Below are 26,405 nucleotides of genomic sequence, written 5' to 3'. Positions count from 1 at the left end.
CTCAGCCCGTGGCCAGCAGCAGGGTCCCCGCACCCCGTATGTGGGCCTAAGCCGAACGCTAGCGACGGGGCGGCGGCGGCCGGCCTGTTGGCCCCCCGACTCCTACAGCGAGACCGCGCACCCCTCAGCGCCCCTAAAATGGCGCCCTGAGGGGCAGACTACATTTCCCAGCGTGCCGCGCGCCCCGCGCGCCGTTTTTTAGTTCCCGGCATGCTACGTGCTGCCGGGCGCTCAGTGCCGCCGGGCGGAGGAGCCGGTCTGCTGGGAGTTGTAGTCTGCGCGCCCTGTGGCGGCGTACCTGGCCTCTGCCAGCCGGTGGGTGTGCGGGCCTGGGGCGGCGGGGAGGCGGCTGGGCCGGGGCTGAGCCCAGGGTGGGCTATAGTGGAGCCCCCGGGGCGCGGGGAGGGACCGCGGCCTGCGGCCTGGCCCCTGAGCCCCAGTGGGTTGCGGTAGTGCTGGGCCCCTGTGGGGTGGCGGGTGGTCCTTGAGGACGGCGGGGGACCCCAGCGGAGTTTGGGACGGGGCAGCCTGATGCCTGGGAGAGGAGCGGGGCAAGGAGTGAACTTTTTACGGGGTGGTGAGGCAAGAAGGTTTCCGAGTGCTGCGTGAGGCAGGGTGTAGGTGGAGTGAGGCCAGCTCCTGGGAGATGTGGTGGGAGCCAGGTCCTCGCTTTTATCAGAAAATCCTTGACCTGTGAGTGGACCTTTCTGAAAGCAGGAACTGTACTCGGCCCTTTGGGGTTCAGTATGTATCTGCTACATGCTATGAGATGCCCCAAAACAGGAAGGTGATCAGGAAGGATGGGGTGTTATCCCATCTTTGCTGTTAGGTACCAGAAGTATGAAACACTTCCATACAAGACTGCAGAAATGTATTGCTTTGCCTGCATTTGCCTTTGCAGGGCTGACTCTGCAGTGCAGGGTGTCCTTGTGCTTGGCTATTTTGTCAGTTTTGCTGGGATTTGCGAAGAAGAGTGCTTAGAACTGTAGCAGAATAGGGGTTTTCTCCTTTTTCCATATGTTTTACCTATGTGGGACTGGCATGCGCAGCTCCAGCAGTGGTTGTCAGCATCTGCTTGCTGATAATGGCTCAGCATTAGTCTGACAGCTTTGCTCTACTACTAGGTTTTTGTGTAGGATCAGTTACAGTAATATTGAGTCACTAATAATACTGAGTTATCAATACCATAAGTATTTTTAGAGGGAACAGAGTTGAAACTTCGGGTCTTTTTTTGCTGTTTGGTTTTGGTTTTGTTTTTTTTGTAGACTGGCTTCCATTCCTGTGAAGAAGCAAGTACCTCCGTGTTTAATTCCCAATGCAGTTTTGATTCAGATTTATTGTTTGAATTTCTGAAGATGTCATCAGGCCTTACAGAGGAACAAAAGAGAAGAATTGAAGAGAACCGCCAGAAGGCTTTGGCTAGGAGAGCAGAGAGACTAGCAGCCCAGAGAGGTGGGCAAGTGGAGAGCGCTGGCCCTCAGGTGAAAGAACAGAGTCCAGGCCATCGGGGAGACTTGAAGGAAGAAAACAATCATGTCAGGTTCATTAGCCAGCAGCAGCAGAATCCAAACAGTCCTGTGGAGCAGAAGAGCTATCTTCAGAAAGATTATAATCATTACGCTGCAAACCAACAGATGGTTGGCTCACATGGAGAGCAACAAAAGAATTGTTCAGAGGACTCTGGACAAGCAAGTGGCATTAAGCAGTTCCCTACAACGATCCCAAATTCTCTGAGTTATTCCCATAAACATTACTTGAATGCTGCTGGTCAGAAACACGGACAACAAGCTTTAATTAATCTTGGTACATTCCAGCAGCCCAAATGCTACCCAGCTTTCAAAAACCCTACAGAACCATCTCATCCTAGATTAATTGATAACGGGTGCCCTGATGGTAGTAAAGATTTACAAAGTCAGAACAAATCTGCCATAAAATATGTTTCACCACCAAGCAGTGCCACCCCGAGTGATTCAGAAATGCTGATAAACATAAGCAGACCAACAGAAAGAGAAGGGGGAGGTGGTGCCTCTCAGGCCAGTGGTAGGATGCACAAGCTGACCAGCTCTGCTGGTGCAGGCTCTGCCTTTGAAGCTGCTTCTTGCAAGAAAGCAAATAGTGTTACAAAAGGAAAATGTGTGAAATATGGGGAAGACCGATTCCAGGTCGAAACAGGGTATAATGCTGAACTCATTGCTGTGTTTAAGAAGATACCAAGCAAAAGCTATGGTAAGAATGGTTTGTTTGCGGTTATCACTGTTTTATGTTGGATTGAAGTTTCGGCATCTGTTGGAACTGTAGTTGCTATATGCTCTTAGCAGTGCAGCTATTGCTGGGGTGGAATATGTGGTATTAATGGGGGACTGGAAAAGTAAAGACAGCTGAAATTGGAAAGAAATTCTGGGCATAAATAGCTTAAGCTTGGATTTAGCCAAGAAATCAGAAGCCTTGCTTTATGAACAGTGCTCTAAGAAGTTTAGTGACAGCAGCTGGTCAGAGTCTTTTGGGAGTGAGGAAGAGAAGTTATTCATAAATTGGTATGGGAAAATGGGTCACTTCAGCTGTAGTTCGGAGTTGATGAGCTGATTCTGTTAACTGGGTTACTGAGAGCAGTGGAGCCTCCACCTTTTTGGCTTGCTTCTGATCTGTTCTCCCTGCCTTTATTTGTTATATTCTACTTTTTTTTCCCCCATGTGTTGCTGCTCCCTGTGAATGGCTGCTGCATTCTTCTTGTCTTAGCATTGATATGCCCTATGGCTTTTTTGGTGTCATGTAGCTGTAAACTTGGGCATACTGTTTTTCAGATGTGTGTCAAAAAGTTTCATTAGTAGACTGAATTTTCTCTTACCTCGCGTGAACATTTCACAGCACCACTTTTTTAAACCCCAAATGATTCATATTCTGCCCTATTTTAGATCCCGCTATTAAAAAATGGAATTTCAGTCTGGACGATTACAGCAGTTTCAGTAAGTAAATGGGTTGTTGAATGATAAAAAAGAATCCAAATCTTGACCCCCTTCCCCTGCCTTCCATAATTATTATTTAGCTTTGTTATTGTCTGGAGTAATAAAATTAATGCTACTCAAACATAACGCTCATCTTTTAGGCATCTAGCTCATAACGTTTTCCTGACACTTTGTAGTTGATTAGAAATAACTTAATTTTTCACGTAATCTAAATACCAAGCATAGGTTTAACTTTTTCTGCCGTTGCTGAATTTTTCAGCAACCAACAAGCCTGATCATAGGAAAAATACCTGCTGTGCAGGTACTTCATATGAATCTGTATTGAGAACTGAGTGTGTTCCACTGGCTAATGCTTAATTTCTAGGTCCGTTCATGTATTTTCTTTTTAAACAGCTGTTTGTTTGTTTGTTTTTCCTTACATTTATTTCCTGTTAATTTTGCATGTCAGAAAAGGAAAAAGGTTAATTCTCTAGGGCTTTGAGTGAGACTGAAAATGGATTTGCCTTTTTTTGGCATAACAAGGGTGGTTTTACCATTTTTTTTTTTTTTTTTTTTTTCCTCTCCTGTCATTTTATTCTGGAAAGATTGAGAGATGATAGAGGCAAACATTTCAGGTAAGCTTTTCAAAAGCACATTGTATTGAAGCAAGTGATAAATCACTATTGATTTCAGTGGGAACAGAATTAGGCCTGTGTTGAGCACTTTGAAAAACCCACAGTTGAGTGCTGGTATTTTAGCTTCCCATGTGGGTTGCCACACATTTATAATTTAAATGCTGCTGGTTTGCTTGAAGTGTATCAAGTACAGATGAGAGCAGAGTCTCTGCACCAAGGAGCTTGCAAATGAAGAAGACGGTTTTTAGAAATCAGGCTTTTTTCCTTAAAGTTTTCAAATACATGAGTTCTTTGTGGAAAGTTCCTGTTGACAGGTGAAGACAATATGTGATCAACATTGGGCAACAATATCAAGGGAAAAAAATACCCTGAGAAAAGAGAACTGACTTAAAAGGGCCTTGGTTTGAAGTCTTGTAAGTGTAAAAACAATTATTTTAGAACTTCCCACTGTTAATTTTGTTGTTCTGAACAATGTTGTCCTGTATTACATTTCTCTCTTTGTACTATAAATGAAACATGCAGTCAAGCATAGAAACAGATGTTGAAATAAGAGTAAAATATGGGTTTTGTCCAATTTCTTTCAGTATTAGTTGTAGAGGTGAGATCTAACTATGCAATGCTAAACAGTAGCATCTAAAATCTTGTGCTTGGTGCATTGGGAGAAGAAAGTCTAAATTGGTCGTATTCTAGTCCTCTACATTAAAAATTACTTCCACTTGATGCTTTTAAACTTTTTCTTTGGAGTAGAAATCCCAAATGCTTGGGTTTATTCTGGAAATCACTTATTTTAAAATAAAGTTGGATGAAATCCAAATGGGTTTATTTTATTAACTGGTTAGGAAGAAAATGTCTGAATTTCTTTCTCCGTTCCCTTTTCAAATCTTAACTACTGAACTTAAATTTTGTACATTTTTGTTGCATATCAGTAAGTTGGACTATTTAAAAAGAAGCAGAGTGGATCATGATGTGCAGCTCAACGCTCAAAGGACTGGAATCACCCACATTTACTCTAAACAGCTACTGGATAGGGGAGGTTGCCTCTCTCTACAAATACATGGAGGCAGGATGTGCTTAGTGGTCCCCTGCTCTTGAGTCTAATGGACTCTGGAGATACTCATGAATCTTTGTGTTACTGTAGTACCTACGAGTTGGAGTCTTGGGGATGAACTTCACTATTTTGGTGCTCTAAAAATGCAAGAAAAAATGATTCTTGTTCCTTAACCATCACAGTTCAGCTATAATAATAAAGAGAACATATGGGTATAGATTGGCTGAGAGACACAGGGAAAAGTGGAACATTTATTAGTGTAGATAGCTGTGGTTCAGGCTAACAGCTGTAAAATGCTGTGTCCCTTCTCTCCCCATGCCCTGGCATCATGACAGAGGTGGTTGCTAGTGATTAGTAAGATAGGAGTGCAGATGGCTGGGAGGAAATATGAGACTTAACTGTAAGATGCAGTAGAACAAAGGGTGATAGACTTAAATTGTAACAAAGGAGATTAGGGAGTTTGGACTAGATTTCTTCCTGATATACTTCCTACAATATTGTGAATATACAGCATTCCTCCTAGATGAGATTGCATATCAGACATTGATATGAGGCAGGAGGCAGATATTTTCGGATCCTTCTCCTTTGCTGTTTGCAGAAGCACCTTCCCATCTTTTCAGGCACATACTACTGATCACATGCCCCTGTCCCTGCAACTTTGTAAGTGAAAGTGCTGTGTGGCTGTGTGCAATTTACTGCTGAATGTGGTTCTGCAGATTGCTTGCCCTGGCCTAGTGAGCCACGTTTGGGGATTGCTAACAGAGAGAGAGCCTAATGCAGTGACACTGCTGGATAGTCCCTTGTTCAACTACTGTCACATGTTCCCTCTGCCCCTGCTGTATTCTCTGTGGAAAATCCCACCAACCTGCTCCTCCAGGCTATCGCGCTCTCTATTCTTTGTCCCTGTGAGTGAAAGCAGTGAGAGGATCATAATTCCTTTTAAACTTGAAGGTGCATGGCTTGTTTGTCATCCTCTTGTCCCTTCTCTTCCCAAAGTATCCTGTGCATCTTTAGTTTATCTATGTTCTTTGTTATTAATTCTTTTCTCTGTATCTTATGCTTTTCTCTCCAGTGGAAGCAGCAAGTCAACTTCCATCAGTAATTGTGGCACCACTGGAAGGAGAAAGTGCAGTTGGCTTGGCATCAGGCTCTCATTTCATTGGCAGTAGAGTTGATGTGAAATCCCTCTTGATGATGTGTAAGAACTGGAAGAAACCTTCAGCCCTTGTCAAAGGGAAGTGCGTGCTGATCTCTCGCTTGCGGTTTGAGGTTGATATTGGGTATTCTGCAGAAGTGATTGGAGTGTTCAGACAGATGGATTCCAGAAATTATGGTGAGTCTCTGGTTGTTTGTGCTTTATTCTAATGACATTTTTGGGGCTGCTGTTGAGTGCTGTGAATGCTTCAGAGGAGAGAGGTTGTGAGAGCACACCCCTCTGAAAGAGCGTGAGAGGCTGTGGTTTGGTGAAGATCTTGAGAGCTCCTGTAGTTCTGGTATAGTACTGTATCTGTGTCCTGCACTTTATGCCAGAACATGTCCTGTTCTGGGCCTGCTAGCCAAGGTGGTGTTTTAGGACTCAGCTTGATTACATTTACTGTTGAGGTGGGGTGTGCTGATAATTTGCCAGCAGTACAGAGATCATGCATAAGTTCTTGTCTTTATTATCAAATGCAGTTGGACATTCTCATACTTCTCCTGCTTTACTGTGGTGTATAATAGCTGCAACTGCCTAAGCAGATTGAGTTTACCAGCAACTTTCCTGATGTTTTGGAGGCAAGTGGAACTGTAGAGCACTTCTTATGTTGGCATTCAGATTTCAATGGTAACTATCAGTTTTTCCCACTTGTAATGTGGGAAATGAGGCACAGAATGATGAGGTGACCTGCGCAGTGTCACAGCAGGTCAGTGACAGCATGGGGAACAAATCCTGGAGCTCTTGTTCTTTGGGCAGGGCCCACCTGCAGGGCTCATTGTGTCTTCAGCTGACTCTGAATTCACTCTGTCTTCCCTGGAAGTTGTAGGCAGGTGCTACCCAGGGATAAACCTGCCAGACAAGTGTGGCATTCATGTTACATTTTGGGTGTTGATGAATTGTTGAATTTCCTCTGTACTGGCCTGAGCACATCTTCTGTAGGGTATAGAGGTACAATTGAAAGTGATTGTGTTACTAACTGAAATCAGAGTTTGTTGGTTAACAAAGAGGAACCTTCACATACATTCTTCATCCCTTCTTGCAGTGAAGAGAAAGGGGTTGCCAAAATCCTTGGGCAGGTGGGTTCATTACAATGGTTCATTAGGGGAGCTGACCTTGGCTTGCTTCGGTGATACCACTACTTCTAGATATGTGCTCATACTTTTAAGTTGTCTTCAAACTATTTGCTTAATGTGAAAGCACGCAGAGGAGAATTGATTGTTGGACAAGGTAAGAATTCTTTTAAAGCAGTTCTGAAATGTGGAGGATATGGATGGATAGCCATGTTCTTATGCACAGAGAATTCAGTCTTTTAAAAAAGAGACTTATGATAGTGTTTGTTATAACACTTGCAGATATGAACACCAGAAAGTGGAATTTCCTGCTGGAGGACTATCCCAAACTAAGTGAGTAGCTGCATTTTCCTGGCTAGGGCTATTTTCTGGGGAGATGAATGAATCGTAGCTTCATTCCTTGGGCTAAGCCTTTTCACTATGGGCAGATATGTTGCTAACGAACTGTGAAGCAGATGTCTTCCTGTTTTGTCAGACATTTACACTGTTTGCCCAGACTCAAAACTTTATAAATGTGTGTTATTCATGGTAGTCCTTTAGGGGCCCACTGGGAGAGTGGCTCTGTTTTGTCAGATTCTGCACTGAATTTCTGTGCTGTTTGTTAGAGCACATGGATGTATTTACTATCCCAAAGTTATTTTTATTGCTTATAATGTACAGCAGCTCTACTTGAACTAAGGAGTTGCAAGAGAATGGATTCCTCTGTTTCCACTTGCTGAATTTGAAGAGGTTGGCATGGTGGTTGCCCAGCCTTCCTGTCCTTACAGAAATTCTGTCATATTGACTCTTTTTAGCTGTGCTCCCCTTATCCTCAGCGCCAGCCTGCCTTGCTCCCTCTTGTGTGTATATCAATTCATAAACTGGCACAGCCCCCCCTTGCTTAGAAAACAAACAAGTATCAGGCTGTTTTACTTCCAGTTCTTTAAGTAGTGTGCATGGTGTTGTGCTATTTCAGTTCACACCCAGCAAATTTTGTTTTTCAGCTCAGAGCGCTAGGTTTTCAAGTCAACTGATGATTTCTGTAACAACCAGTTCTTCCACAGTTACAGTCTGGGTGGCGTCTAGCTGACTTTGTTGAGCCTTATATGTCACTACTGGTAATAATGGCTTTGCAGGCACCACACAAGTGTTAAGTTTTCAATTGATGTACGAGGCAGGTTAGAATTCATGTTGCTTCCATAGCTGAGTTGATTTTGAGGCAAAGAAGAAGAGCTGCTTGTTTCTCTTGCAGAGGTGTGCAGATCTGCTTGAAGCAGAGTCATTCTTCTTGAAGCAGAATTTCATACTCTTACTAAAATCCTTTCGTGCTGGCTGATGGATGCTTAAAAGGAAGCTTAGCAAAAAAATCTTCATAAGAGAGCATCATATTTCCACTTGCAAGTGGAATCTAAGGGCATAGTGTTGCTACAGTGTTCATTTCTTGGTAGAAGTTTACCAGTAGACTCCTACCTTTATGCATCTGTGTAATGCTAGTGAAACTATGACTCACTGAACTGAAATGTAGAACTGTGGTTTGTTGTGTTTTGTTTTTGTTTTTTTTTTTTTAAATGGATGCCACTTTGCAGAATAATCCAGTCTCAGCAGCATGCTCCTAGCCCATCTGCTTCTTGGTTTTTTATGTTTACTTAAGTTTATAGAGTACTTTGAGATGAATAGCATTACACAAGTCCTAAATATTACTATTTATCATCCCAGTCAGCCTGCTGTGTTTGCCTTGGTACTTGTCTGAGGGTATGTGGCTGTGGAATTTGATTGGGGTAAGCTTCAGAAAGATAATAAGCCAGGTGCTCTAGACACGTCCTTAGAAAGTGTGAACGAGTGTTTCAGAACTGAAATGCTGTTGCTTGGAGTAGTTTTTCTCCAGCATGGGCTCCTGCTTCCATGGGTTACCAAAGCACATTTGAGTATCTGCAAATTGAGTATCTGCATGTTCCTATGATGCATGTCTTAATAACATTAGTAATAGTTGTAGGGCTGAAAGCCATGTGGTGGGGCCTTGTAGGAATGCCTGATCTTGAAAACAAGTGAGTGTATCTTGGTGGAGACTTACGAAACTCGAGGATTGGGATGTTGACAGGCCCTGATTTCAGTAAGAGCTGGTGATCTCTCACAATTTGCTATAAGGGCCTTTTGTACATGCAAAGGGCCTGATCCTGTAGGACATGCTAGGCAGTCTGAGCAGCACATCATCTCCCAGGCTGGCGCTCTCTCAGCCATGCTGGCTGGCAGTTGTATACATTGCATGAAGTATTCAGAATTCCACAGATTTGAGGAAAGCAAAAAAAATTTCCATAAATCTTCTAGCAGAGTGTAATTTGTGAGGGCATTTCAGGCTTCTAGCACGTGCCTTTTTGAGGAACAGCATTTGCTTTGTGCCTGTTCATTTACCTATGTCAAAATAAAAAAAAAGAAAAGAATTTTAAAAGGCTGGTTGCCATTTCCAGCAGAGTTATCTGTTAGCTGGGAACTGTTTGTAGAGGTTAATGTCTCTTTGCCTAGTTGCTCAGTCATCTTTATATAAAGGTCACTTCAGTAAAAAATGTCTGTTGGATGAATCATGCTGGTGGCAGATATATCTTAATCACTCTCCCAGCTCATGTACAGAACAATAGCAACAGAATTATCAGTGAGCAAATTGTAGCAATTATGCTAACACATAGCTCAGTCTGTGAGTGTAATAACAAGCTTGTGCTGTACTTCGGGTGGAGAGAGTTCCTGCTATTGAAGAAGTATGAATTAAACTGGAGAGTTTAAAAAGTTTGGTCATTGCCCAACCACAAATGGAAATCTTTTCATATGTATATTACTTGGAATTGCTTTCCCCCCTCATATGGCAGGGGTCCATCCTGCTGCTTTCCTCTTGGAGATAACTGAAATAAAAATACCTTACTGAATTCTGGAGGTGCATTTACTGCTGGTATGGTGAGTTCTTATTTTTGCAAACAGAGTTGTTTTATGTCATCCTGACTTCATATACAAAGCAAACACTAAATAAAAAAAAAAGTTGCTTCCGGCATTAAAGGATCTGTGCACGTGCATTTGTGTTCCTTGTGTAGAGGTGTCTTTTTTGTTTCTCAGTCAGTGGTCAAAGATTGATTATTAAACATGTTTTCCTGGTCCCAGCTCACTGCATGTTTTAAACTGGTATTTGTTTGTATAGAAATTTACTGTTGGATTAAAAAGAAATACATTTATCTTTTTGGGATGGAATAGAGAGGCTGCTGGAGGGGACTGAAATAAGGTTGTCTAGGAGGAGAATTGCCCTGACACTTTGCTTGTTGTGATGCATGGGTTGAAAAGATGAAGGCCCTGAGGTCTTTGCATAATGGAGGCTGAGGATCCCTTTAGTTCGACTGGAAAGGTTTTATGCTGCAGATAAAGTTCAGAGGCTTCATGGGTGAAACAATAATAGTGGTGAGGGACTCAAGTGGCTGCCTGTGGGCTCGTTCTGGCCTGCAAGCTACTTCTGTCCAGGGGAACAGCAGTGGACACCAGTTGAGCAGGGAGTTGCTGTTGGTACCATGTCCTTGAAGGATAGCTGTCAGAGTGCTGCTGATGGTAGTACAAGAGCAGTTTCTCTGAGTCTTGAGGTGCTTCCTGTTTTCTTATCCAAACGTGGTAAATGAGGGGTGATAAAGTGGAGACAGAGCCAAACCTGTGTGAATTTGGGGAACAGGAGGAGAAGAGTTTTCAAAGCCGAAGATGTATGATATTCTTTAGGTAACTGTGTCTCAGGTTACTCCTGATCCCTCAGGGATGGTGGAAACCTCAGAGGTGTTTAATGCAGAATCCCAAGGTCAAGATAAAGGTGCCCCTGCCTTCTAGGCTTCAGGAGCTCTTTTGTTCAAATCCATACTTTTATTTCTGAGTAAAGTGTGCCCTAAGTTGCCCTCAGTGTGAATAATCCAGCTCCAGCTGTATTAGTAGCAATCATCTCTGAATGATGGCATCAGACTTTCAGTTTTTTATAACCAAGTCTAAATATGAGGGGAGGAGATGTGATTCATCATGTGGTTCTGAAATAGACTTCAGGGAAGAGGCCAGGCTAACACCTGTGCATGATGCAGTGCTTTCTTGAGCTGTTTCAGGATATGAAATAACATTGTTGATGAGGTCAAGGGTTGTGCCCTGACATCCATAATGTAAGTTGTGTGTATGTTGCCCCTTCTGATAATAAACTGCTCTGTTCTTTGCAGTGGAAGTGTTACAGAGCCTTGTGTCAGTAGAAGTGGAGCCACTGCCTGAGGCAGTAATACAAACCTTTGCTGCTCAAATACAGAGATCTACATCACAGATAGATGTTCCCGATGCTGACCTTTCAGTAGTGGACTCCAAAATTGTGACGAGCCTCATGCCCTTTCAGCGGGAAGGTGTGAAGTATGTCCTTTTTGCATGCTGTTAAGAGCTAGTCCTTGCCTAGAATTGTGTACTTTATATTGGTGCCGAGGCTGCATTCTCTTCCATGGAGGGTTCCATGTTTCTCCAGAGTCTTGGGCTGTTACACTCTGGGCTCTTGGTTGTTTGGTATGGTATGGTTTGTTTTGTTGGGGGTTTTTTTTGTGGATTTTTTTTTTCCTTTGAGTGACACATCTATTCTGTTTCTAGCTAGAATTCTTCATCATGAGTCAGGAGGAAAGTAGCATTTTGCTAGTCTCATAAAATTGTTCAAATGATACATCTCTGATCTCCCTCTTGTGATTCAGTATGTGCCTAATTGTCATATGATTTTTTTTTTTATTTCGTAAGGTCATCTTTTTTTCTTTTTTTTTTCCCCCAAGTGCATTTCTTTTGTTGTTGTTTTTTAAATATTAACTACACATGGGAAAGTGCCAGGAAATGGGACCCAGTCCATGAAATATTTAAAATTACTAATTGTATGTAGAGATAAACTTTTAAATGTTCCTGTTCCCATCATATATGGTCATTAGTTGTTGACTTCAAGATGCGATCCAGGAAAGTTTGTACTTACTGGTATTAAAGTGGCATTGTTATATAATATTTTCTTATCTCAGCCAGGATGAACTCTGGGACTGAATGTGAGTAATATCGTGGAAAGAATGTGCTTTAAATAATTGTAAGGTCTTGAGACTACTCCTCATGACATCAAAATCTCTAAGGACTGGGCTGAACCACTCTGTTCAGGAGCTTCCAAGCTTTGAGAGATTTGTGAGAGTTGCTCACTTGTGTTGAGACTAAGGGAGAAGATTCGGGTTTACTGAAGAACCCAGATCACTTCCAGGTCATCCACATTATAGGTTTGGTGATGTGTTGTGCTCATCTTGGCTGTCAGGGCAGATAGTAACCCATTTCTTCACTCTGACTTATTTCCCCTCTCTAATTTCTCCAGTTTCGCAATTTTAAGAAATGGACGTTTACTTCTTGCGGATGACATGGGCTTGGGCAAGACCATCCAGGCGATCTGCATTGCTGCGTATTACCGAAAGGAATGGCCCTTGCTGGTGGTGACTCCTTCTTCCGTGAGGTTTACATGGGCAGAGGTACTGTGAGCTTGAGCATGTGCAGGTGGCTGGTAGAGGGCATGTGTGATGGTTGTGCTGTGTTGCACTCTGTACAAGTTAAAATTTTAAAAATATGTATATTAAGGAGAAGAAGCTAAAAATTGTACTCATTTAGAAAGTTGAGGGGGGAAAATTGCTTGGCACTGACTGTATGGTACATGCCTGTTTTCTTTTATTGGCCAATTTTGTGGTCCTGCTCATCTATTGGAAAGAGGGAGATCAAGAGACAGTGTCTCCTCTGACCCTCTGTTAACTTTGTGCAAGTCAGCTGGCTCCAAGGGAGCATTTTACTCATCAGTGTCAAAGACAATAGTTGCATTCAAGCAATTGCCTGTTGTTTTCAAGCCGTTCATAGCAGTATTTGCCAGTCCCTTGGCTGGAATAAAAGCCCAGATGCTGGGATTCTCTGCTCTGTTCAAGAGGCCCCATTATCATCATCATTAAGTGTCTGTTGTAATATGTCTTTTGGCCTGTCCACTGTATGCTGCTGGCTCCTCAGAGTCCTTTATTAATGTTGATCAGAAGCCCAAGAAAGCTTATATGGTTGGGAGAAATGTATCTTGAAATAAATGACTGTCATGGCTTGTACACTGAGGCTGTTGGGTTGCCATAGGCTAGTGAAATGTTCACTGTGGGAGAAAAAAAGTGAGCCAGAGGTTTTAGGTCAGTAATTTCATGCCTGAGCAGGGGCGGGTGGGAGTTTAGTTTTCCCTGGAATGTTGCATTGACAAGAAGTGTATTGACTGGGATTTGCTGGTTTTGTGCTGTAACCAGGTTGTTAGAGCATCTTGGCTTGTGTTTTCGCATCCAGTAGTGCAACAAAATGTTGGGTGACAAGAAAAGAAAACTGTTTACTGAACAGGGGAGTGATGCTCATCGTGTTTGATATTTCAAAGGCCTGTAGACCTCTGGGTCAACACCTAACCTGAATCCGTGGCTTCTGAGGGTTACCTACTGGGAACAATTTGGGGCCTGGTTTCCTGAAGTACTGGGCACCTGCAGCTAAACTCCTACATCCTGCTTCAAGAGATTTAAGCAATATGAGGTGTTTTGTGGTTTTTCTTTTTTTCCTTTGACTGCTTGATTTCCTCTTCCTTCCCCTACTCCTGACTCCCCAGGAGGCTATTGTGGGAGATGTTTTGTTAGGACATTTGCTTTAGAATGATCTGTGTTGCTTTGTGGGTATGTGAAGGATGCAGGTCTAAGAAAAATGTCACACAATGTAGAAGAAGGTGGAGTTTATTATGGTCCGTAATCTACTCAGTTCATTCTTGTACAGATGTGTTTTACTGTATTGATAGAAGCTTTTGTGGTGTCTCTGGAGCTGAATTGCCAGAAATTGTCTTAATCTCAGAATTGTCAGTGTTTTAGTTTGACTTTCTGGGCTCAGGCCATTGAGTGCCTTTATATTCAAGATGCCATAGGAAGCTAGTGGGAAGATGCAAGGTACTCTTGGGTGAGAAGTACTGCAGCCATGTGCATTTGGAGTTCAGCATTAAAACTTAAATAATTAACAGTCAGGGCAGTTTCAAAGCACCTCTTGTGGACAAAGGTCAGCGTCAAGTGAGAAATACAGGATGACTTTTATGGTGTGAATTAGTCATGTGCCCTTTATAAAAGGAGAGGGCAGTACAGCTAGGAGCTTCCAGATACTTTCTCATTGCTGCCACCTTTGTCGAAGTTTTGGCTTTTTTTGGTTGGGACTTAACCTTGCCTGCATGTTGGCCCATTTTGGTTGTGGTGCTTACTGTAAGTGGTGAAGGATAGCTAATTGTTAGCTTCTCACATACTGAGAAATGTGAGAAGCTCACAGTTAACTCCTCCGGCTGCTGCATGTGGTTGCTGAACAGAGGAGAGGAATGATGCTTGAGGGATTTCCACAAGTGAAGGGCCTAGAGACAGAGGTGCCATTTCTCCTCACCACTTGGATACATTTCTGTAGGGACCAGATCCTGATTGCTACAGCCCCAGCCAGCTCTCTGCAGAGCAACATCAGCAGAACTCAAATGTTGCAGAGAGGTTGCTGTCATTGGGGACACAATCATAAGGGAAATGGTGGGTGCTCAGTAGCTAACAGATGGGTTTGGGGGAGGATATCTTGCTCTGGTGTGTGGAGCATTTCAAGAGGTTGATTTGAATGACTATCACCATGTGTGTTTCAGCTGCTGTCATAGAGCAGCTGGTGTGTTGTCAACTTGATCTTTTTATTTTGTTTGTTTGGGTTTTTTTGTAGACTTTTTAAGAGGTAATGGAAGAGTTCTTGTTGATCTGGATGAGTTGTACTTCATCCTCACTGTGGAATAAACATTGCTATAGTGAGGGATGTTTACTGCTTAGAAGTCTGTAGTTCACAGCCTGAGGTTTCCTGTTGAGTGAGAAAACTAAATTTCCCTGTCAGTAGTGGTCACTGCGCTGTCTGGCTCTGAGCATAGCAGGTAACATTGTCAGGAGGTTATGCGCTTTTCTACTACAGATCAGATTTTTGTTTTTTCAGTAAGAGGCAAGAATAGAGCATGTTTGAGCCTTCCTAGCTGTGGAAGGTAGATTTGGCCTTATAGCCTGAGTTCTGTTCTTGATCTTCCCATTACTAGGGTTGTTGCCTTGGGAAGGCTACTTACCCTTACTGTGCTCCTAGCTGATGTCTAATGGCGGGTGGGGTGATTCCATGTTCTAAGCATTCATGAGGATGCTCTGTGAAGTGCTTTGGAATCCTGACAGAGGACATAAGCACCAGAATGCAATTCATTGCTTTCCTCTTCCTCCAGGCATTTCACAGGTGGCTTCCATCCTTGAGTCCAGGTAGCACCAATGTCATAGTGACTGGCAAAGACAACCTAACAGCAAGCTTGATCAACATCATCAGCTTTGACCTCCTCAGCAAGATGGACAAGCAACTTAAGAGCACTTTCAAAGTAGTTATTATTGTAAGTGGTACACTAAAATTTTGAAGTTAATTGTATGCTGCAAATAGGGTAACCTTTGTGTTGTACAGCAGACAAGTGTGAAGAGGGCCTTACTTAGGACTGAAACTATCTTGTAATTCTGGCTGTGATCAAAGCTCTCCGTGAGTAGAAGCAGGAGATTTCTCTGATACCTTCTTAGGTAACTAGTAGAGTTTAATTCCTTTTTGATTCCTGAGTCTGTGTTTTCTCTTTTTCTGGTTATGGTGCCTCTGATTTCATTGTGGTTGGGCATGTCCTCTGCTGGAGAGAAAGGTGTTTAATGTGGTGTGTCAATACAATAGTCTTGGAGTTGTATCTTTTTAAGGGGATTGGACTTCAGGGTGATGCTAGTGTTTATCCAGTAAACCAGATAACCTCTCAACATCAAGTATGTGGGTAAAGCCTCCAAAAATCTCCCTTTGCTTGTATTCCACTGGCAATCTGCATTAAGCTTTCTTTGATCATTTGTATCATTTCTTTTGTAAATTACTTCAAAACAATTTTTTAACCTTTTACAGAGCCATAGTAGAAGGCATTTTTCTAGATTTCAGTCATTCAAAACATCTAGTGTTTCAAATCTAGCTTGGATCAAAAGAGACCAAAAGTGTATACATAGCTTAATATGAGTGTTTGATGTTGTCAGTCTAGTTTTCAGCACACGTATGCACCTGTCCCTAAGATCATGACAATTGGAACATAATAATCCTTTTGTTTCTCAGCATGAGGTGGGAATGTGGGAATAGATGGAGTTCTTTGGAGACCAAACTACCCATGGGGGAATTGTTTGTTTGGGTGTGGTTTTTTGTTTTTTTTTTAATTTTTATTTTTTTCCCTTGCCCATTCTGACAAGACATTCTGTCAGGGTGGAAATGCAGATTGTTACTTTTGTATGCTGGTGCTTGGAGTAAAGGGACTTGGGCTCTATGGCTACTGCCCTGGAACCTTTTACCAGCCCTGAGCTGGCAGATGTTCTTTCTGTGTGTTTATATGTTCAAATTTGGATCCTGTGTATGTTTTTAGAGATGAGAGTAGTCCTACTGAGTGCTGAGCTTCCCTGCTTTTTCTTCCGATATTCTTTTGATGGCAGGGAACATTAACGTAGCTTATTTGTTAATCAGGAGGGAGAAGGCTGTGCCTGAGAGGCTAAGCAGTTGTATTCTCTTTGCATGCATGGTTGCTTGCTCATCCACACGTGGAAAGATGAGAATGTACCCTTGGAGGGCGCCAATTACTTATTGTGTCTAAGTTCTGACTTGCTGCAGCAGTAGAAATGAAGCCTGTTTGGGGGTGATGTCTCAAGTAGGAGGCTATTATCCACCTGGTGAGCCCTATCAGCAGAACAGTTGGATCCTAATTAGATTTCTTTTTTTCCTTATTATTTTCATTAACCCCTTATTTAGGGAAGTGGCAGTGTATAGGCCTCCTATGTTTGCTGCATTTAAAGGACACATGGGGGCAAATGAATGTCAGTGGTGGAAATAATGTTCCTCTTTCTCCTTCCCTCTCCAGCTCCCTCTGCTCCCTTGTTTGTGGTCATTTGAGATTCATGGCTTTAAGGTTTGATTTCTGTTCCATTTGCTTGCAGCTGCCAGTTTGAATATAGGCAGCCTGCTACTCTCCGTGCTGTCTTTTCATTTAGAATTTGATGTGACTGTCCCAGTGCTTGAAATATCCCCTGGGATGATATGCTTGTAATATTAGATAGCTGCGAATACTGGGAATTTGTTCTGTAGCCTGCAGTTGGACTATGGATCAGAACTGTCTTCACTTTCATGCTTGTTTTGTTTCAGGATGAATCTCATTTCCTAAAGAACATAAAAACTGCACGGTGCCGAGCTGCCATGCCTCTGCTCAAGGTGCGTATGCTGGGTGCCAAACCTCCAGCAGCTAAGGTCAGGCTCCCAAAGCAGCATTGCTCCATTTACCAGGTTTAGGAGCCAGCAGCTGAATTCTGTTACTGTGCAAGTGGAAATCCAGGTAATGTAGATCCAAGAGCAAAATTTGTCTCTGGCTAAGCCACTTGTTCCCATACAAATGTTAGATGGTAAGACCTAACAAAAGAACTTCAGAAGCTGCCTTAATCTAATTGTGGTACTGTCACTCATGAGTTTTATGGTGATGGGAAAAATGGAATGTCAAAACTTACTGAGTGCATTCAGGGAGAGTAGAAAGAATATAGTAGTGTCAACATAGCTCGTTTAATAGAAATAATCATTATCAGTTACTTCTTGGCACAAAAACACTGCTGTATATCAAAATGACATTACCTAGGTCCCTTCCTTGGCTTTGGTTTTGGGCTCTACTCTGTTACTGCAAGCTTCCAATGTATTTGTGTGGCTGGGGTTTGGGAGCACTCCTGCTGGTTAAATGTACAGAACTAGTAGGAGATGGCAGAATGTGAGGTTAGCAAGACAAGTGGCCCACAGAAGGGAGGCAATATTCAATTATGCAATAACAGGAGAAATGTAAATTTCAATGTCTGCCTGTTGTCCTGGGATCAAAGAATCAAACTCTCCCTGGTAGCCTGTAGCAGATTAAAGTTATTAGTAGTTTCTAGACACTGCAGAGTCTGTACATTAGAACAAGGTAAATGCAGTTCCTCTTCAGCAATTATCAGCAAGTGCGTATAAAGAGAAGATTCGATCTGTGATGGCTTTATAGCAACCAACTTTTATATGCAAGATTCTTAATGGCAAGCCGAAGGTGGTTGTCCTTGAATAACTTCATTGTTCTCTTTAAAGGCCTGATTCTTGTCTTCTCTTGGCTTTCAAATCACTTCAGGCTTTTAATGTTTGGAAACTAAGTAGGAGGTCCAATTTTATGAGCAGTTTGAAGTACAGTAATTAGGGTGTATGTCTGAAAATGGTGGAAAATAACAGATTTACCTCATTGCAAAATGCTCAAAAAATTGTCTCATCCTTTCCTACTTGTAGCTTTGTAAGGATCAGCTTGTCAAAATTATTTGCAGGCTACAAGATATGAGAGTGAAAGATGGTAGCTGTTAAGTGGAGGTTAATTGCCTGTATGCACTTACTGAGAATTTACAGTTTTATGCTGTCACATCACTGGTCTTAGAGAATTGAGAACTGGTGCTTCTGAAACTGAATTTCAGTCTTCTGAAAGCATTAAGAGTCTCATGTTCCTATCATGTGTTGTCTCACCTGCAAGCAGCATACAGTACTGGATGTTTTGTGTTAGATGTTCAGGTAAACTATTCTCCTGCTTGCTGATGATAACTTCTGAAGTGAGTATTTGCTGTAATAGCCACTCTCTGCCCTCCTTGCTTTCCAACACAGGTGTTTTGCTCTAAAACTAGCCCCTTTGGCAGCTTTGTCTTCAACTACTAGGGAGTGATGCTGTGTTCACTACTGGTAAAGCACATCACAGCAATGCTTTCATATTTGTAAAAACTGCTGAAATACGAGGAGTTTTCATCACTTGAATACTGGATTTAACAACTCTACTTTGTCATATTTATAGTAAATAGTCAATGGTGTAAAAATGGGACTATTAAGTATTTTACGTGATACTTTGAGATTATTGAATAAGAGGCATTGATAAACATGCTGCTGAGGATAATATTCTTGCTGTTGCCTTCTTTATGTTAAAAGGATTAGAGCAGTACTGGGGCCCTTAGAAGAGACCAAAAAAAGGTGTTTCTATAGGCAAGCCCTTGATAGGTACACTCCTTCTAGCACCTCAGTCCCTACCTTAAGGTCACAGTGTGAAGCCATGCCAGTGCTGTAACCAGAGCCCCTGGAGCCAGCTCATGCCTTGTCTATCTTCTAAGCATTGCCACTTCTAACTGTTGTTAGCATTATGCTACTTTGAACTTTCTGAAATTGCCATAGTTGCTTTTATTTCCTATGACGTTCCCAACATCCTAAAGCATGAAAGCTTAGCCTTGAACTGGCTTCTGGGGACAGAAAAGAAAAAAAAAAAAAATCTAAGAAGTGTGATCTTTGGTTCTTACATGCTACAAAGATTTATGAGTCCATAATGATACCGGACAGACCTAAGTTAAAGTTTCTGAGCCTGAAATATTTCTGTCACTTCCATCTGTACTTATTGGATTCTTTTTATCTTGATAGAATCTGCTCCTCTGACTTCTCCATTTGAATAATAAGTAAAATATAAAAATTGTTGTGTTTAGACAGAACTGCACAATAATCAGATTAAATCAATACATTCATAGTAAAGACGGTTTACCTTGGATATTAATTTCAAATCTGCCTTGTTAGACAGCCAAGATGAATCTCTACCTCTGAAATATTTAACCCATGATTACAGCATTTAAAGCCTCAGTTTAGTTTTAATATCTGACATTGACTGGTTTTCAAAATGAAGTGGTATTTTTAGCCACTCAGTAATAATTCATCTTTTCCTGCTCTCTTGTATATATTGCACAGCAAGTGTGGTATGGAATTGTCAAGCAGAACCATATATTAAACATGTGGCCTAAGTTTGTCAGTTGGGAACTTCTAGACATTTTTTAATATTAAAAAAAAACCCATAAACTGTGTGTGTGTGTGCAGTCTTCGGTGTGTGTAGTACTCAGTATCTTTTGTGGCATACTTAGCTGCTACCCTGACAGAGATTTAGGAAAGGTTTGCTTGGGACAGTGGGAAGTGTGACCAGAAAAGACTTTTTAGTGGACTTTTACAATGGCTGGATGTGTGCAATGATCATGTTTGCTACCTGGTAGCTTGCCCCAGGTTGTCATTAGTTTAAAGTAAGTATATAGACGTGTTGTGCCCATTTTATTGTTATTGGACAAAACTTTGAGAGGAACTTATAATTACACAAACAGTAAGATAGGGTGAGCTGAAATAGCAGCTGCAAAATATTTAGGCCAGATTTCTTATTCCCTTCACATTCCCAGTGGATGTGCAAACCTGTGGGTGTGCAGACTTGTACATGGGGAGAATGCTTCATCTGCCTACATGGAACCAGGTGGCAGTTTGTACACAGTCTGTGTGCATCCCTGCAAAATTATGGAGGCGGATGGATTGAAAGCCGTAGTAGAAAACAGTCCTCTGATGTTTTGGCATGTGGCAAAAATCCTGCTTTCAAGCTCAGCCAGCTTTCACACTGGCCAGTCTGTGCCAGCAGCTGTGTGAGATCTGTCCCCAGCTTCAGCATCTCTCATGATATTCAAGAGGGCTAGAAGTTCCTGTGTTCAAAGTGGTCCTTTTGTCTTGTTTCCACACACATCAAAGTGAGAATAGCCTCATACTGTTAGGCTTTGGTTGAGTCACTGAAAGGCCTGGTCAGGCCTGGCTTGTCCCTGCTCCTAATCCAGAGCTGTGGCAATCAGTAATAGGACCTATTTGTCACCTTTCTGTTTTCTTTAGTCTCATGATTGGGACTAAGTTCTCCTGGGCGTACTGACAATACTGGTTGTTCCCTTCGTCTCTGCCCTATATCTGCCTCCCTCAAAGGCAGAAAGTCTCATGGTGTTATGCCTTTTGTAAGCATTTTGTTTTTACCTCCCAGGATGTCCTGGTTTCACCTGGGATGGAGTTAATTTTCTTCCTAGTAGCTGGTACGGTGCTATGTTTTGAGTTCAGTATGTGAAGAATGTTGATAACTCACTGATGTTTTCAGTTGTTGCTAAGTAGTGTTTAGACTAATGTCAAGGATTTTTCAGCTTCTCATGCTCAGCCAGCGAGAAAGGTGGAGGGGCACAAGAGGTTGGCACAGGACACAGCCAGGGCAGCCGACCCAAAGTGGCCAACGGGGTATTCCATACCATGTGATGTCACATCTAGTGTATAAACTGGGGGGAGTGGGGGCGGGGGGATCATCGATCGTTGGGTGGTGAGCAATTGCATTGTGCATCACTTGTATATTCTAATCCTTTTATTATTACTATTGTAACTTTATTAGTGTTATTATTATCATTATTAGTTTCTTCTTTTCTGTTCTATTAAACCTTTTTTATCTCAACCCACGAATTTTACTTTTCCTGATTTTCTCCCCCATCCAACTGGGTGGCGGGGGGAAGTGAGTGAGCAGCTGCGTGGTGCTCAGTTGCCAACTGGGGTTAAACCATGACACAAGATTGCACTGGCCCAGAGACATGAACATAGGAGAGGGAGTATACATGCTACCAATATCCATAAAACAGCAAAGCCCCAGGGGTGTAGATGAAGAAGAAACAGCAAACCAGAAGTTTTTCACTGATCAGTGGTGGGATCTCTTTGGGACCAGAGTAAAAAGGATTCTACATTCTTTGACCAGCCAAAGTGCTTCATGGTCTTTGTTCTTCTGTAATTGCATGGAGTACTGCAAGACAATGGAAACTGGGGAAGGTCCCAATGGAACATGGATGAGATTTTTGGAAGCACCGCAGTAAGTTTTTAGTGAAGATCTGTGTTAGAAACTGAGAAATAAAAAATAGTATCAAATGACAGATTCCAGTGGTATAAAATGGTCTTATTCCTGTTGTGCTCCCTATGGGCTTTTTTCCACAATATTTGGGTAATATTGCTAATGTGATTGTTCCTATTGAGCTGCTGTTCAGGTTAATAGCGTGATGCACATCCTGATGTTTGCAGGGTTAAAGGTCTTTGTTTCTATTATGGAAGTCCAAATACATTGTGTGGCTGGAATCTAATACTCTTTGTGCTTGTTTTAATAAAGAGATGCTTAAAAATAATGAAGGGAAATAGGTCAGTGCTGAAGGTGGAAGGTGAGGAGGGAACACAAAAATCTCCCTTTCCAGTGCAAAATAAGTAGCAGCTGCCTTTAGGCATTACAAATCCATATGGATTGGATAAATAAACCTTTGCTTGTTGTCACCTGCTGAGAGAAGGAACTTCATCTTGAAATTGGAGAAGCTGTGGGCCCTCAAGGCTGCATCTTCAGATCTGCTCATACCTTCCAATTTCCCTTCCTTCTCAAAATAGGGAGGTAGTTTAATTTGCTTCAGTCATAGCTGATCATTGCCATGTGACACACGTTATCTGTCTAGATGTCACTTAAGAATAGGGAAAGGCATTTATATTTTTTGGAATAACCACTGTAGGATCATCTTATGAAATGCAGAGCCCTATCCGTCTTACCCAAGTACAGAAACAGGCTCTTCAAAACAGCTGCAACCCTTTCCCTTTATCAAATCTTCTATTTCAGCAGGTGATTATCTCTATTATATTATGGCGGCTCTCGGATTTTGTTTCACAGGTTAAGGTATTCTTATGCTAAGCAGTTCAAAATGACAGAGTAAGCAAAAACTGGGGACACAAGTAATTGTACAGCCAGGACCAGCCACACTTATTTAAAAAAGTTTGTCAGTCTGTTAGCATATGGCAGAGCTCATGCTGTGAAATTCATTTAACACAGAGACAGTCATTGTATGTTAATGAGGCTCTTTGCATGTTCAATTATTTCTTTGTGGCATAACCCCCCCCCCCCCCCACTCCCCTTCAAATTAGTTGGGTGCTGGGTTTTGACCTCTAAGTGCGATTGGGGTTACCATTATATAAATTATTCTTTGACTTTCAAAAGTGACTTTTGTAAATGTTGTCACAGCTGTGGAATTAATTCTTGCTGGTGTATTGTGTGTGCAAGTGTAATGCTACAAAGCCACAATTGTCTTATGTTACTGAAACCAGGACGCTTAGTAAACGAAGGCTGCAGACCAGCTCTCCGCTAGACAAGTCACTGTCAGAGTTCCCTTAAGCAATCTCACAAGAAAGGAGCTTAAGAACAGTCACAAGGACACATGAGAGAGGGGAGTGCTTCTAGCGAAGATTAAACTTCATGCCTAAATGCTAATGAGCAGCTAATGTTACTACTTCTATGTGGAAATATGTATCAATTGATTACAGATCTGGTTTTGATAGAAAGTCCTTGCTGGTCCCTGCAATCTTATTTTCTGTGCTGCTGTTCCATATTATTCTTACAGACCTTGGAAGAAAGAGGGTAAGCTCCCACTCTTGACAGCACAGAAGGTTCAGCAGGAAACAAGAATTAAGCAGTGATCAGCAGAGACTTCTCTGCAGTAGCAAATCTTTATTGGCATCTATTCAAAAAGAGTTGCCACTAGAAAAAGAAATGTGAATCAAAGCCATTTCTTTCATCCAGAATTTAAGTAAGCCTTCAACACTCAAAACTTGTCTTCCTAGGATTTTTTTTTTTTTTCTCTTCTTTCTTGGGCTCCTTCTGTCATGGATTTTAAAACTGAAAGGCATCCTTGGGATAATGAGTTAGACCACCTATGTTCCACACAATTTTCTGGAATTAATTTCTTCAAGTTCTTTACAGCTCTTGTAGAGCTAGTGTCTTTTGGGTTTTTTGTTGGTTTTGTTTTGTTCTGGTTTTTGTTTTTTACTTCTTGATTTGTTTAAAGTGGTTAATTATAGAAGATGTATCGCAGCCCTTGGTAAGTGCTTGCAGTGGTTAGATACCCCATCTATTCAGAAATAAGTTCCGCACAGCAAAGCAGCAGCTGTACAAGTTTAGAATTCAAATAACATGTAACTTCATCATTCTCTCTTTTGATACCTATTCAGGGACTGGGGAAGGAGCCTGACTAATTGTTTTGACTACTGGGGAATTAGTGTTCCAACCTTGTCTCATGTAGCTCCTGGGGAACATCCTCCAAAGAGGAGGAGCCTTGAGAATGGCATAAACCCTTTCAACACCGTTGGGTTTGTTGCATTTAATATGTCCCTGGTCTGTTTTGAGTGATCTTTTCTTGCTTTAGCTTGATCCAGAGTTATTTGAAACGAGCTGTCTGTAATTGCATGACCTCCATCTTGTCTTTTTCCTAGCAGTGGCCTTCTGTTAGTCCAGGAGGAAAAAGTTTAATTTGGACGTTTCTTGCACATGTGGGACTGGCTTGTGCGTTTCAGCAGATTTCTCAGGGTGGTGTCAGTTTACTCCTCACAGGCTTCTGCAACGCATCAGGTATTGTCTACGTTCTGCTCAGTTGTCCTCCACTGTTACCTCAATTTTAAAAACTGACCTAATTCCTGCTTTATCCCTTTTTTCCCTCATGGGATCCGATATCTTTGGTCTCTGTGACTCCTCCCTCTTTAGGGTAGTACAGGCACCTCTGTCTTGTGCAAACTGACTCTTACTTTGCAACATGTCCAAAGGTTTGACCTCTTCTTTTATTTAGTTCAATAAATATCCTGCTTTTTTAAATGTTTATGGGAATTGTCTGATCCTGGTAGTGATCACATTCCCTTCTGATCCATTTAATAAGGATGGCAGGAGAAGGCATGTCCCACCTTGATTACAACCTATATATAAATATCTGATAAAGAGTCCTGAAATTAATTTCCGGTAGCTGATCTGTGAACTCTTTCCACCAGACTTGGTTAGCAAGTGGATGAATCAGCTGAATAGATTTGGGTGACTGGTAGATCTCAGTAAAATGATAAAAGAATTTCATTTTCTTTTTCATTTAAATCTGAATGAGCTGTTGGTACAGATGTCACTCAAGAATCTCTTTGTTATTTTAATGAACCTGCATTAAACCATGCAGAAAATTACAAGGCATGTGTTATTTAACTACTATATGTGAATTTACAGCAGTAGAAATTCATAGCTCTCATCTAATAATAGAATTAGATAATAATGGAGATATGAGGGTAGAAAGGCATCTTGGAGGCTTTTATGACTACAGTGTAATTTTTTTTTCCCCACTTTTTGGGAGCACTTACTTTAGATACAGGTTTCCCAGCCCCTTCTTGTCTCCCCTACAACACATGTTTTACAGTCTTCTTACATGATTTCTATTTATTAACTCATGTTCTAGCATCCAGCCAGCTGTGCCTAGACTCACCATGGCTGTCAGATGGGCATCTTCTGGTCCTGCTTCAGGCATCTTCATCTTTCTTTTCTTGCTAGTAGAATTTCAAAAGAAAAAAATGAATAAAAAGTAAGAAAAAAATCCTACTTCTCTGGATCTCTTCTGCTTTTGTGAGGAAGACAGTCTTGTTTATGGCTTGCTGTGGCAAGTTTATTACAAGACAATTTATTTTAGAGGTGAGGATGTACCTGAGAGGGTGTGTCATTTTCCTGTGACATCTGATGCCAAATGAAATGGTGAGCCAGCCGTAAAGATATTAATGTGTCTAGTGGGTAAATGCCAATTCAGAAAGTACTCTTATAAAAAAGTTGATGTACCCTTCCCTTATAGCATGTGGATGATGAATAAAAAACAATATGGTTTGTCCTGTTTCCTAGAAGTTTTAAGCACTGTCCCTGAGTGTCTTCAGGCAGTGAAGGCTGAAAGTACGTGTGGAAAGTGAAGTACTCTTCCATTTAGGGTGCTTGGACAATGGCTATGGGATTTTCTTTTGGAACTGGGGATGACTACTTAGCAGGTTCTGCTTATATTGTAAGCTGTATGATAACGATGCTCTGTTTTGCTTTCCCAGGCTGCCAGGAGAGTGATCTTGCTTTCAGGAACCCCTGCTATGTCGCGGCCTGCGGAGCTCTACACGCAGATCATGGCTGTCCAGCCAGCCTTCTTCTCACAGTTCCACTCATTTGGGCTACGCTACTGCGATGCCAGGAAGGTACTTCAGTGGGGAAGTTGCAGACTGGGGCACTGCAAACAGCATTTTACTTTTTATATTTTTATTTCAAAATGTGGAGGCTTTTTCTTTCCTTCCTTCTATCTGTTGCTACATCTTTTTTGAGAAAGTCTCACTGCAGAGTAACACTTTGAAAGCTCTCAACCTGAGAAGCTCTAGGGGCTGCAGTGGTGGGCCTGAGACATGGAGGCAGTAATGCTTCCTGTCAAAATCTGCCCTGAAAGCCAAGGAAGTAAAAAAAAAAAAAAAAAAAAAAAAAAAAATTGTCCATAGCTGGGGAAAGGAGCCTATTCTAATAAGAACTTGCCCCCAGAGTGTTTTAAATGGCCAGAGTAACTATGGGGCCTTTAGGCAGCTGCAGGTTTGGGCTAATTGATTAAAAAACCAACCAAACAAAAAACCCAAACCATTTACTGGTCTGCTTTAGTGACTGTTTAACAAAGTAAGGCCTCTGTTGCTTGGGATTTTGGATTTTATACCTCCAGGTAAGTAAAAAATGAA

At 41.8% G+C, this 26,405-nt stretch overlaps 1 protein-coding gene across 6 annotated transcripts in view; it reads left to right on the top strand.

The window, feature by feature from the left end:
* Positions 1–222: 222 nt before the first annotated feature.
* The window catches only part of SMARCAL1 (SWI/SNF related, matrix associated, actin dependent regulator of chromatin, subfamily a like 1), a 46,259-nt gene continuing 20,076 nt past the window's right edge, over positions 223–26,405 (top strand). For 5 of the 6 annotated variants that reach the window (XM_041124242.1, XM_041124244.1, XM_041124243.1 and 2 more), the window contains exons 1-10: positions 579–744; positions 1,266–2,226; positions 2,913–2,963; positions 5,698–5,958; positions 7,173–7,223; positions 11,087–11,267; positions 12,238–12,388; positions 15,175–15,333; positions 17,142–17,207; positions 25,746–25,886. In XM_041124242.1, coding sequence (XP_040980176.1) covers positions 1,356–2,226; positions 2,913–2,963; positions 5,698–5,958; positions 7,173–7,223; positions 11,087–11,267; positions 12,238–12,388; positions 15,175–15,333; positions 17,142–17,207; positions 25,746–25,886 — 1,932 coding nt within the window. In that variant the 5' untranslated portion in view covers positions 579–744; positions 1,266–1,355. Of the gene's footprint in view, positions 316–578; positions 745–1,265; positions 2,227–2,912; positions 2,964–5,697; positions 5,959–7,172; positions 7,224–11,086; positions 11,268–12,237; positions 12,389–15,174; positions 15,334–17,141; positions 17,208–25,745; positions 25,887–26,405 lie in introns of those variants that run through there. The other variant, XM_041124240.1, reaches the window with a different exon arrangement.

The sequence above is a fragment of the Aquila chrysaetos genome, chromosome 6 (genome assembly GCF_900496995.4).
Source record: "Aquila chrysaetos chrysaetos chromosome 6, bAquChr1.4, whole genome shotgun sequence".
Classification (NCBI taxonomy): Eukaryota; Metazoa; Chordata; class Aves; order Accipitriformes; family Accipitridae; genus Aquila; species Aquila chrysaetos.
The sequence above is the reverse complement of the archived record's forward strand: the minus strand, read 5'-3'. Positions and strand labels throughout refer to the sequence as shown.